This window comes from Protopterus annectens, chromosome 4.part0 (genome assembly GCF_019279795.1).
Source record: "Protopterus annectens isolate FY-2018-M chromosome 4.part0, PAN1.0, whole genome shotgun sequence".
NCBI lineage: Eukaryota > Metazoa > Chordata > Ceratodontiformes > Protopteridae > Protopterus > Protopterus annectens.
Window position 1 is genome coordinate 1,118,198,099 of NC_056733.1, and position 13,447 is coordinate 1,118,211,545.

At 37.8% G+C, this 13,447-nt stretch overlaps 1 protein-coding gene across 1 annotated transcript in view; it reads left to right on the plus strand.

Annotated features, from left to right (window-relative positions):
- RANBP17 (RAN binding protein 17) overlaps positions 1–13,447 on the plus strand; it is a 4,607,784-nt gene that overhangs the window by 3,497,706 nt on the left and 1,096,631 nt on the right. The window contains exon 19 of the mRNA XM_044069092.1: positions 7,692–7,798. Coding sequence (XP_043925027.1) covers positions 7,692–7,798 — 107 coding nt within the window. The remainder of the gene's footprint in view (positions 1–7,691; positions 7,799–13,447) is intronic.

A 13,447-nucleotide genomic window follows, 5' to 3' on the forward strand; every position in this document is an offset into this window, starting at 1 on the left:
GCCCAAAATGGTGTCCAGTATGGCTCTCAACCAATCCATTCATTTGCCCACCTTTTTTCCCTACCCCACAAAACAAGGGGGAAAGGATCCTGCACTCTCTAGATGTGCAAAGACAGCTCAGATTCTATCTAGACAGGACTAAATCATTCAGACAGTCTGATCAATTACTGGTTAGCTTTACTGCAGGGGCAGAGGGCAAAGTGATCTCCAAACAGACAATTTCCAAGTGGATAGGACACTGCATCCCTTTCTGTTACAAGCAACATGGAAAACCTCACCCTAAGGGGGTCAGGACTCACTACACCAGAGCAGCCTCCACCTCTGCAGCTTTCCTCAGAGGAGTCATCACCAGGGACATCCTGAAAGGCTACCACCTGGTCATCTGTTCACACTTTCGCCAAGCATTACCAACTGCCTATCTTCTCCAAATCCAGAGCAGGCTTTGCCACTTCAGTCTTGCAGGGCATCTTAGCCAGCCCCTAGTCTCCTTGACTGCCTCCACCCTTTTCCTCAGCTTTGGGAATCAACCCAAATGTGATGACTGCAACAGTGAAACACAAAGAACATAGTACAGTTGTGTACACTTACCATAAATGTAGATGTTTGAGTGTATTCACTGTTGCAGTCGTGGTTTCCCTCCCTCCATCCCCTCTTCTTCCTCTCTGTCTCCTTACAAGGAACTTTTTGATATTTACTTTCTACTGATGGGGTTCTTCCACCATAACCTAGTTCCCACTTAGGGGCTTCTGACAGTTAAGGCAAGAAAAACTGATGTAATGGCATTGGCTGCCTTACTTTATACTACTGACGATCTGACGTCAGTCCTGAAGCGACAGCGACTGACACAGAAATACTAAGCCTCTGGTATTCAGGCCGGCCGAGGGCTACCCTGGCAGGGATAACCCAAATGTAATGACTGCAACAGTGAATGCACTCGAACATCTATATTTATGGTAAATGCACACAACTGTACTTTCCACTGATAAAAAAGTTCCTACAGAAAGTCTCCATGTGCAAGGCAACAGTAATTCCCATTGCCCCTTTCTGGCACCAAAATGTTTGGTTCCATTACCTATGACCTCATCTTCTGTGAACTCCATGCTTTCTGGATCCCCATTTGGATCTTCTCTCATCCATCTGTTTAGCTTCACTCATACATCATGTCCCTCAAACTAAATTGCATGTTTCTCAATTCCATTGATTGTAGTGGATTCTTCACTACATCTAGTACATATTTTAGCAGCCTCCCAGAAACTTTCCACTAAATAAATTTGCAAGCCAAATGGAAAATGTTCTCCATAGGACAGTGGAGAATGGCCTTCATTCTTTTTCTGTCTCCATACTCTTTATATTTGATTTCTTGGCAGATACTTTTCATTCCTGTGCAAGTTACTGCACTATTTAATTTTGTTTAGCATTTTTGTCTGGCTTTCATATCAGCTGATTCATTCATAGAATTTGTAAAGATTTCCTTAAGGTCTTTTTGTTGTGGCCACCTAGTAAAGACCCAGCTTCTCCTTGGGACATTAACTTGATGATGCAGAGCTTCCTCTGAGTCTGCACATACTGTCAAATTGCAGTTTGTTTCTTGGAAAGCTTTGTTTTATGGTGGCAGGAACCTCAGCTAGACAGATTTCTGAACTACAGGTCTTGTGTTGCTTGCATCCTTATTTATTTCATAAAGACTGAGTGACTTTCGGACCTCATCTCTCATTTGTGCCTAATGTAGCCGTTGACTCGGCCTTGAACCAAACTATTCATTTGCCTATGTCCCTAATTATTCTAACAAAGGGGAGTGTACTTTGTATACTTTAGACGTATATAGTCAACTGAAATGTTATTTGCACCGCACAGAATTCTTATAGAAGGATGACTGGTTTACTTGTATTTTTTTCAAGAAAACAAACTGGGATCCAAAGTGTTTGAAGTCATTTTGTCTAGATGGCAATCTGATTCCATATTCTTTGTTTACGATTTAAAGGGGTTATTCATTTCAACCAAACCAAGAGCACACTCCAGTAGATATGTTTCACCTTCTGCTGCCTTTTTCAAACATTCGTCAGTGGATGATATCTTTGCAGCAGCAACTTGCTCTACCATGCACACCTTTGACAAACATTACAGACTGGATCTTGTTTTTAGATCCAGAGAAACTTTCAGTTCTGTCATACTCTAAGGTATCCTGCCCTGATGCATTCCAGGGATCTTCTTAGCTAGGGTCTCTGTTCCGGCTGTTGGAAAACAGATGGAGCAGACACCATAGGATATACAAATGATACACTTAACATAACACTAGATCATACTGTCACTCTCCACCCCAACACATCATCCTACCCTTCTTTCCCCCTTTTAAACTGTCACAATTTCCGTTGTTCTTCTGGGGATCATGGTGGACACTATCTGAAGCCTTTATGTTGCAAATCTATTCTCCACCAGTTACTGTTGTTCTTTGGGTTCCCTTCCAGGAGTTTTCCATTATGCATTTTAGAGCAAACTTGATCTGAAGAGTGTTGTTAATGCAGTATATTATGGATTTGCATCTTCTTCATCTGTTAGGGCAGCTTCCATCAAGTCCAACTTTGCCTTCACCACTTCTGTTATAGCCTTTAGTAACTCATTTTCTTGGATCGCATTCTGAAGTGGGTCAGAATGTTCCTTGACTAATTCATTAACTTCAGAAAGCATCCTATTTGTGTCATTTATGTAATTATCCAGATCAGAATAATTTACCTTACTTCCAAAAAAACACCCAGACTTTTGAGTGTAATTTCTCACTGTTGTGCTTTCATATATTGGGTGGTTTGTGGTGAGGTACCAATCTCCTGATATACCTGTTCCTTTCCTTCTAGAGTTGTAAAGTTCACTTTCCTGTTTTTGTTGTACTTTTTTTTGTTCATCCAGCAATTTAAATGCTTCACCAGTGTAATATGTAGCAAGACCTGCACATCTACATCTACTTACATTAAAATCGCGGTTTATGCCTCTTGCTGGATCCATGTCTCATCAAAAGTACACTCTCTTTTTTCCTTTGTATTTTGATTAATGTAATGTTTTGTGGTTACTACAGTTGGAGAAATGTGTTCTGTTATTGTGTATGTTGGACATTTTGCTTCCACTTATTGTTGGGCTCATTACTGAATATTGATTACTGCCAAGCATGGGTCTGTATCACTTCACTGAATCCTCAATCCGCCAAACCACTATTCATCGAACTTAAAATATCGAAGATCATTTCTGCAAACACTTAGACCATCACACGGTTTTTCTGGGGAGAAAGAACACTTGGCCACCAGAGCAATTATAAGACAAACTACATAATTTTAAACTCACCAAGGCAGGGTGGGGGGCTTTTCGCTCCCCCCAATGTGGGGGAGTGCACCCCCCAATTATATACATCAACTCAGAGATCACACTACATTGGGTAAAAGGGCAAATTTTAACAGTGAATAACTAACTGCCTTCAGTGGGAAAACTTTTCAATGATGTAAGTGTTCATTGAAATGATGTTCAATGTTTTGAGTTCAATGAATAGGGATTCGGCGAATTGATATTTCTCCGAAGTGATAGGAACTCACCAAGCACACTTCCCTGCATAACTTATATGCTCAAAGAGCTAAAGACCGAACATGACAATTCTACGTATGGGAGTCTCACACTATTAGCGTGAAGGTCTTAACAGGTGTGATAACAGTCTTAGTCTTCATAGGGAAATTGGACCAGCTATAAAAATGAATCTGGTGAACAGGAAACAAAGGATAAATCCAAATGTAAAGTGTCCTTTTCTCAAAGATTACTGTTATGGTAAGTATTTTACACAACTGTACTTTATTTCACCGTGTGCTGGATAAGTACATTTTAGGGTATAACACTGAAAGATTCCCCATAATAGGATCTTTTTTTTTTTGTTTTCGACATAGAAACATAACAAGAAAGCATATATACAAGTGTACACAAGTTTCTTTCATAGGATCATAGGAGGTTGCTAGGCTGTCGACCCGGAGGTCATTTCAAGCCTAGCCATTTCATCCCAATGTAATACCATAGATACTCTAGTCAATACCCAGGATTGTATTTAGTAATGACTGCCCATGTCCATAAACATTCAGTTAAATACATTTTGTATGTTTAAGTATAAATTCTGTAATAGTTTTTTTCTCCATTCCAACTATGCAGGATTATTCACAGAGCAAACACAGTTAAGATTGTCATTTATAAACATTCACCATTTTTTCATTACATAGTAATTACATGCATATTGTTCATCCTCAATAAACAGTGAAAACTGGATATTACATTGTTTAATTAAATCTTTTCACATGCACTCCTTTGTTCCATTTCCTTTATTATTAATCACATCTGCTAATCTTTTTACTGCCTGTACCTTTAACCTTGTAATTCACAATGCTGCATTCAAGCCTTCTTCATATAACCTCATTAAGCAAACAGGACAAGCTTAACCAATTATATTGGTTGAAGCAGTATGTTCTGCACTCCCTGCTCTGCAATCCCTCAAGCTTACCTTGAATGTTCCTCATTTTAAACACTCTTCTTTTTCCCCTAAACACCTTACCTGCCCTTTTAACTAGCAAGATATCCTTTTTCCAAGTTTCCATCAGACGTGTAACTTTATTTAAACTAATTTGATTATTTGCCAGTTATTGCCATTCATTCATTCATCTTATGATGTGACACACCTTTCTAAATATTCTTTTAGATTTTCATTCTAGCCACTTACGTGCCCCTGCTTGATTACACTTTTTCTTTCCAACAGGTGAGAGAGGGGACCTCTGATGCCTTGATTTTCACAACTCATAAAGTTTATACGCAACTTTTTTCAGTCTTTAAAGCTTGGCAGACACAGTGGTGCACTATTTCCAAACATTACTATTCATCATAGAAAAAGAGAGTTAGTTCAGACTCCTTCCTGTCTCTTCCTTTTTCCACACCATTGGTTAGCAGTAACAAGGCCAGCAGCACACTGACATGTACATACAACTGCAACATTTCTCTGTTCTCAAAATCATGCAGTTCTTTTATTACTCTCTCTGCCTACTCCTGAATGTTTTACTTCCAACTTCTTAGCAACCCACTTTTCATTAACTGTTTTAAATTTCTCTGTTTTGTTGATACTTCCAGATACATCATCAAATCCATATTGTGTTTTGAGCTTTATATTCTACCCCAGTAGGCAGCATTAAATCCTATTTACCTAAGATAGATGAAGGGCCAACAGGTTGGCCTTAAGACCCCTGAGAGTGTTATATACTGTACGAATCAAAACTGCATAGCCAGGGTTGTTGGCATAGAGTAATACAGTCTTGACTTTGGCCCAGCAAGCCAAATTCAGTTAGAGGCTCAGATGCCTGCTGGAACCAGAGCGAATGGTAGTTTATAAAATTTTATTTAAAACCCCAGGGAAGAAATATTCCCCTTTGTGACACAATTTAGTAGATAACAGCATAAACAATTATTTTGTCCCCTTTTAGGACTCCAGCAGCAGCTGTTTTTGTTTTTCAGTCTTACTTGTTACAGCAAAGTTCACTCTCTTTCAGCTCCCTCAGCCATTCAGTTCATGTTGTTACTTCTCAGTCTGTCCAGCCATTTCTCTTGTACCACTGTTGCAATCAGAGCAGTCTTTTCTGTCAAACTAGTCTTTTTTTCATCCCACTCATCTTCCCAGTTCCTTTGATGTGACAGTGTCTCTCAACTCATTCATATCCCTTCCCATTTGGTTATTGTTTAAGTGTGCCAGCTAACCGGTAACCACTTTATTTTCTCAACCATCACCTTTCCCTTCTTAAATGTCTTTATTGTTGCCAGGAACAACAGTTTAAACCTCGGTCCTTTTTGGTTGTACTCCAAAAGACATCTGCAGAGATACTCTGAAGACCAGACTATCTGGGTGAACTGTCAAAAAAGTCAGCTAGAGAAGTTTCAAGTACATCATTTCAGCAACTCATGAGGTCACAAGAGAAGTATGTCCTACCATCCACAAAATTTTCAAGATGTGGAAGGTTATTTAATAAGTTAGTTACTCAGTTCATGAAGTGAAATTTAGTATTCTACATTGATACAGTGTTGTGTGTTGATGATGAAGTTTTTGATAATGTCTGTTCAAAACTGCTGATAGAGTAATGTTGCTGAAGAAGGTTCAAAACAATGGAGAAATGCATGTGAAAAAAGAGAATGTTTCACAAACACACACACACCGTAGTGCCTAAACTGAATACATATGCATGTTTTTATGCAATACTAACATATGCTCCTCATCTTTTGTAAAAGGATGTTGAAATTAAAAATATGTCTGTCTAAATAATTGCCACCTTTAGCACCATTCAGAGTTTCAAAACTGGAATTGTGTGGCCTCACTCCCTATCCACTGTTATATAGAAGAAAACAATGTTTCCGGTCTCTAATTTATGTCCAAGTCATTCTTCTGTATATTACAAACAAAAGGGCATAAAATGCAAAAATGTGGAGTAAAGACCTCTGGAATAAAATATGGGCAGTTATTTCATGGGATAGCCGAGTATGGAGATATAGGCACTGTTGTATTTTTTCTATTCAGAGTCTGCTCCCTTGCTACCTGTAGAGCTCATTGTGCCCTACTGCCCTGTATGGGTGCTGCGCTCGGCCTCCAAGGGACTGCTGGCAGTTCCTTGTGTTAATGTGAAATTTCAGATTATGTCACATTCTTACAACTAAGCCTCTTCACTGTGGAACTTGCAATGACCTGCTGCATTTGTTTTAGTTTTTTATTCTTTTTCAGTTGTTTTTATAGTTTGCTACAATGTTTTTTTTGTATAAAGCAATGCGCATCCCCTTATGAATTATAACTTTACATGTTCCATGAAAGGAATCCTTCGCTCACTTTTGCAATCTATGATCCCTCTTTTTTTCTTTAAGAACATGGACATTTGTTCATGTAGAAATAAATGTCTACATTTTTCATTTATGTTTCTTTGTTCCAGTTATATCAATGCTATTTGCTTTTTGCTTGATTTTAGATACACTTGATTGAAGTAAAGTATGGCATTTTTTCACTCTGTCACTCTAGAGCTAAGTTAGGGGTTTTACTTTTGACACTTGATGAGAAATACAAGAGGCAGACTCAAATTACTGTGCATTGTTTTAGAGTAGTTGTACATTTCTGGCATCACACTAACTGCTTTTTCTTATAAGTTGGTTTGATCATATTTGGCTTTGTCAGTTCTTGACTGATTTGTACACACAGACTGACCTTAGCAAAGGATGGGACTTTAGCTGGCTCTAGCTTGCCTGTTATTAACTGCACTTGTCATAAAGTAGTCCCTTACAGTAATACTGTCAGCCTTAAAATATTGGACAGCCATTTAATCAAATTCAGTCACAGCTTGAGTGTGGTTAGGTTCGTCAGTAATTGTTTTAGATGGGGAGCTGTGACTCCTTGGCAAGATCTTATTTGTACCTCACCTTTATTCTAGTTTTCTGTAACATTTATACCATCCAAAATATCTGAGGCACCCTGACCACATGAATCTGATGAAATTTTTTTTAGTTAGCTACAGCTAACTTCAGAACTAATGGAACCTGATAACACAAAGAAGTAGCTCTCACAGGGTGTGAGGCATATTTTTAGTAGGCAACTTTTTTCAGCATTGCAAATTAAATATAGCCTGAATTCCGTTTCATTTTTCTTTTGCTTTTACCAGGTGAAGATGAAGTTGAATTTGAGCAATTTATGTTGCCACTCACAACATCCTTTGAAGCAGTTAAACAGCTTTTCAACAATGGCAACTTCAAGCAGGAGGAGGTTAAGGTAGGTGTATAATACAGTCAGTTTATCAGATAGTATAGGAGTTGCATTTGTATTTTTGACAGAAGTACCATGAAATAATTTAATAACATCTCTCCTCAGGAGTCATTTGTGTTTTAAAATTTAAGAGCTGGATATTTGATGTAATTGAGCCTTCTTAATCCTGGGAGGCTTTGGTAGTGACCTTTCTACAGCCTCAATGAAAGTTAGTTTATTGTAGTTGTGATGAGATGTGGGTGGTAGTATGTGCTGCTGACAGGCTGTCATATTGCATGAGAGGGATGCCTCTAGATTTCACTAATATTTGCAACTGGCAGACTGAATTATTTGTATCAAATAGAAAGAAGCCCTTTATGAGCATATGGCAGTTCCTGCTCTTAATAAAGTTGGCACCAGAAGGAATACAAACAAGTAGGTTTTCTTTCTGTTTTGTCAGGTGGGTTTTGGATTTAGTTAGGTCTAAGTGCTCAAGATACAATGTCCATAGCCCGACTAGGTGTAGGATGCAGAAGGAGAACTAATCTTAGTGAAGGAACAGCTAGTTCTGAGCAGCTAAGAGAGGTTTAATACAGTCACTCACATGGTATGTTAGAAGAGCTCAAGCTGGAACAATAAAAGAGTCTACTCAACTGGTGCAGTGCATTTAATAGCAGCTCACCACAAATTCACCCAACTACAGATAATACCCCACCCCCAGGGGATGGGAGGCTGGTATAATGGGTAAGGTGTTTACCTTACAGGCAGGAGGTGCAGGGTTTGATTCTTACATGGGGTAATTGGCTAGGCTTAAAATGGCCCACAAGGGCAGTTAGCGTAGTACTAATCTATTAACCTATACAGTAGCAATTAAATGCTTGAATAGCAACTGATAGCAGTCCCACACAACTGTGTGCAGCTTTCAGCAGTACAGCTGTGCTAAAATGCTCAATGAGCGTGTTAGTCAATGAGTTAGACTAATCACTGTAGGGTAACTACTGAAAAGCACTAACCAAGTAGTGCAGTGTTGCTCGATGAGCTGTGGCACACAAATCAGCTCAATATATTAAAAAAAAATAGAAAATTGAAACCGTATATCACAGTGCACCTTTCTGGGAGGCTAGCAGTAATCTGAACTCCCAGAACAACAAGATTATCCTTTTTCACAAAATTACCACTAGCAGTGCTGCAAGATGGCCCCACACACTGACGTATTAAGTCTTGCCAACCTAGCAATTTGCATTGAAATCAGGAAAAAACTTTTATCTCAGATGTTGAATGGCAATTTATGCAATAAAGGCAGACTTCACTGGTGTTTGAAAGGAGTGAAGAAAGAAGGCAAATTCAGTAAGAACTCAGATGTACAGCTGACAGCCAATCTTATCTGAAACATTAATCAGACTGTAACTTGCTACTAGGCCAGTTTTTGTCTAGAGTGCTGTCAGCTGTGCATCTGAGCCCTTGCTGAAACCAAATTTGGCCTGTTTTTACTGGATTTAACTCCTTTCTTCTGCTGGATACATTGCTTCAGTAGTGCTGTCATAGTATCAGGGTTAAAGTTAGTGCACTTTCTAACTTGTTTGTATTGTACACATTTATTGAATTTGGGCTGACACCATATTAAAATGGTGTACTGGATCATGTGATAAAAAAGTTAGATTTCTTTCTGCTAAGTCAGAAGATGCATATACCATTATACTGAATATGGCTCCATACCATCCTGTTTGTTTGTCAAGGGGTAACACAGTGCTTACCAGCTGATTTTTTTAAGTAATCATATGCTTCTTCAAACCCAGACTAGTAATTATTTATAACTTTTTAAAAAATAATTACTATTATTTCATGACCATCAGTTCTGTATCTGATAAGCCCATATTCTCCCATTCATTCTTCCCAACTCTGTGTTTTCCTAGAGCACATGAATGGAAAAGTGAGAGCTGGAGATTACAGCCATCATTTGTCATGGATATGGATATTTTTTTTATGATACTAAGTTAACATTGTCATTACTGGCCAGAAAGTGCCATACAGTAGTGCTAGTCCCAGTGTGTCTGCTTTCGCAAATCCAAGTTTCATTTAGAGTACATGAGCATTCCTTGATAAACTCACACATCACAGATTCCCCATTTGTAGATGTTACAGATTTTTACCTTCTGAGTTTGTTGTGATAGGACTCCCTAAGATCCTTTTTTCCCAGGATGTACAACATGTCCTGCAGTTGGATGATTACTCCCCTTCGCTCTCTCTCCCCAGCCAGCTTCTGTAGCACTAGGCTACTAATCCACATAAGATCATGGGAAATAGGCCTAAAACCTCTATCCTGTAGAGCCATGAAATGACTTGTAGTTTATCCCAAGATTTGCTGTCCTCAGCTTTGTTTTGTGTGTGTGTGTGTGTGTGTGTAATAGGGCAACAAATCTTTGGTAAGTACAGTGGGTGTTGGGTGTCAGAAGGGGACTTTATCCTGTGTAAGAAATTGTTTGATATCCAGCCTTCTCATCTGAAATAAGCCAGCTTCAGTTAGTCTGTCTATGTCAGCTCCTTTTTTTTCTGATTTTGTCCTAAAACAAGAAGTGTAGTAGCCAGCTCCATTTTAAAGTTCTTATCTTTTGTAGCCCTGTATGCCCTTTTTAGAGGCCAGGTATTAGAAGTCAGGGGCTTTGCTACTAGTTGTAGTAGAGTCCAGGAAGGCAACTAAAAGAAGTGTGTATTTCTTAAGGCTTTGGCTCATCACCTTCACACAAAGGCAATAAAACTCACCAACTAAATGCCTCATGTGTGTGTCTTTCGGCTTTTCCCGGTTAGCCACAGCACAAACTCCGTCCGCTATAATGATTGGCAGAGTTTTACATGCTGGCTTGCCGGCCTAACGCGACAACCTTCAACGAAGGAACGCCATTTCACGCATGTCCACACACAGTAGACTTTAATGGAGAATCGAACGGGCAACGCCTAACTGACTGTGGAAGCGACAACAAGAGCACCACCACCGCATGCCTCATACTGAGCACAATGAGACTAAGAGGACTGGACTTTTAATATTAAGTTATTTTATGTCTTAAAACAATCACAGAAGACTTCATCAGAACCCACAAAATGCAAGAACAAGCAACAGTTAAAACAACTCAATCATTCTGTAGTTTTGTACAACCAGTTAGGGCAATAGTTAGAATTATTACTGTGACATAACATTTAAAAACATGCAACAATGTACAATATCAAACCTGCATGTTTGCAGTTATTTCACTAAATTGAAAAATTACAAAAAGCAACCATGAAATGCCTTGTTATGTTTTAATTCTGATGACTGCCAAAAAAAAGTAATTACTGGGGTGTGGCTAAGATGTCAGAGTGAGTGCAGCAGTTTTTTGTTGCTCTGTCTATAAGTTTTATTTCTGACAGGATTTATTTGGAATTTTTCGAAATATATTGGGAAAAACTACCTACAAATATTCTTTTCATTGTTGTGGATTACATGAGGAAGAAAAAGTAACATTTTTCAGTGAATTTTCTCACAAAATTCCTGTCAGAATATTAGCAGCTGTATACAGATACTTGAAATATGAGTCATTCAAAGTCTTCATCTCAAGACAGTTCTATGAAACAAGAAATGCAGACCATAATTACAAGTATACAGGACCTTTCTACTAAAATAGACAATCTAGAAAGCATTATGGAAAATATGAAAAAAAGAGAGTAAAAATCAAATTCAAGATGTAAAGGAAATTATTTCAAAGAACTCGGATCAAATAATCAACATAGAAGAATCTCTAAATGACATAGATGGAAGGCAGATAGAGAATGACAGTCAAATAAATTTCTTATTGAAGCAAAACAACTTATTAACTGAGAAAGTGGAAGATTTGGAGTCAAGGTCAAGGAGGAACAACATTAGAATTTATGGAGTCTCTGAAAAGACAGAGGGAAATAATATGATTCTTTTCCTGAATAATTGGTTGCCTAAAGTGCTAAACCTCTCAGAGTCACTTTCTTACGGAATTGAAAAGGCTCATGGGTCTTTATCATATCCTTCTGTATCAAAAAATCCAACTTTAGCAAGATCCATCATAGTTAAGTTTTTGTCAACACAGGATAAAGATCTGGTGTTAAAAACTGCCTGGACGAAGAACCCCATTCAAGAAAATGGAAGAGTTATTAGATTTGATAATGACTATACATCTGTGACAATAGCAAAAGGGAAAGCTTGTATTCCCCTCATTAAAACCTTAAGAAAGCTGAAATAAAAGCTCAAATGCTCTTCCCTGCTAGATTAAAAGTCACACTTCCAGATGGTCAAAAAATCTTTAATAATATTGAAGAAGCAACAGAATTTGTCAAAAAACATAATTTACTAGACAAAATTGAAGATATGGAACTTTCTACTCCAAGCCTAAAGAGACAAGCTACTAATGGCAAAATAACAGCAAATGATAAGTCCACAAAAAAACTTAAAGTTAAGTAAAACATAAGCTTCTAATTTCCTGAGGTTATTCTCCCTTGGAATAGGATAAATAGTGCAAATATGAGGTAAGATTTTAAAATAAATATTTACAACTATATATAACTAACCCTTCTTCCTCTTTTATAGTAATTGCTCTTATTATTATATAGATAATTACTTTCTGCCGTTTCTCCTCCCACCGCTATGAAGTTTTTATCCCTTATATACATTATAATATAAATAAAAACAAATGGCTTATAAGCACATAAGATCTTGTCATAATCTTACAAGATCGTGATTTAATGTTATACTTTAAATTAGTGGTGTGCTGAGTGCCGTCAGAATAATATTAAACTGTTGTTTAAAAATAGTTTGTGTGTCTTTGTTCTGTAACCTTAATACAGTAGATAGAGTGGCAGTAGCTTTAAATGCTGAACGGGGGTTGTAGGCGCTTATACAGTCTGACAGGAAGCTTTGTGGGCTTTAGATTGATTACATTTTCTTTGTAGGTATTAAAGTAATTATGATGGATGTTCTGGGGAGAGAGAGAGAGTGCTTCAAAAGAAGTGCGGTCTGTGGTTTTAAAAAAAAGATTAATAGCTGCATAGTGCTACCCTGTTTAACTTGTTTTTTTCTATTTTACATGCTTTTTTGCAACCCATGAGCACACGAAAGCTTGGAAAGCCAAAAATAACTGAAAAATGTCATACCTGCCTCATGTATGCAGTTCATTTTTGAATGCAAAGCCTCAAGAGAACTAAATCATGAGCTATTCACTGATCTGTGGTTTTGAGACTGGCGCTCTTTGTAAAAACTTCTAGTGATGACGTAATTGTACTCTGAGCCCCGGTCGCACATAAGAAACAACTGCGACAGGCGATAAGGACGCAGCAAGGAAGTTTTGCTGCTGAGACATTCATAATATTCTTCAAAGTAGTTTCTTGATTGTAAGTTTATAATTTCCTAACAAAATTAATGTTTACTAGTTCTTCTTGATGCCGGAGACTAGATTTAATAACATAAACACTGGAAACTGTTGTAGTTGCAGTTAAATTCAGTATTCAAGGCACAATTATCATTCATGCTTCCTAGCATTGTTTTGAATTGCTTTGTTTTCTAAACTTATTGACAGTGTGAGATACATGTTTAGTTCTAAGGTGAATTCTGGTTAATTGTATGTAGAAATAAAATAACTTACAAATGAAGAGTAAATTACACATGAGGAGAAAATTAGC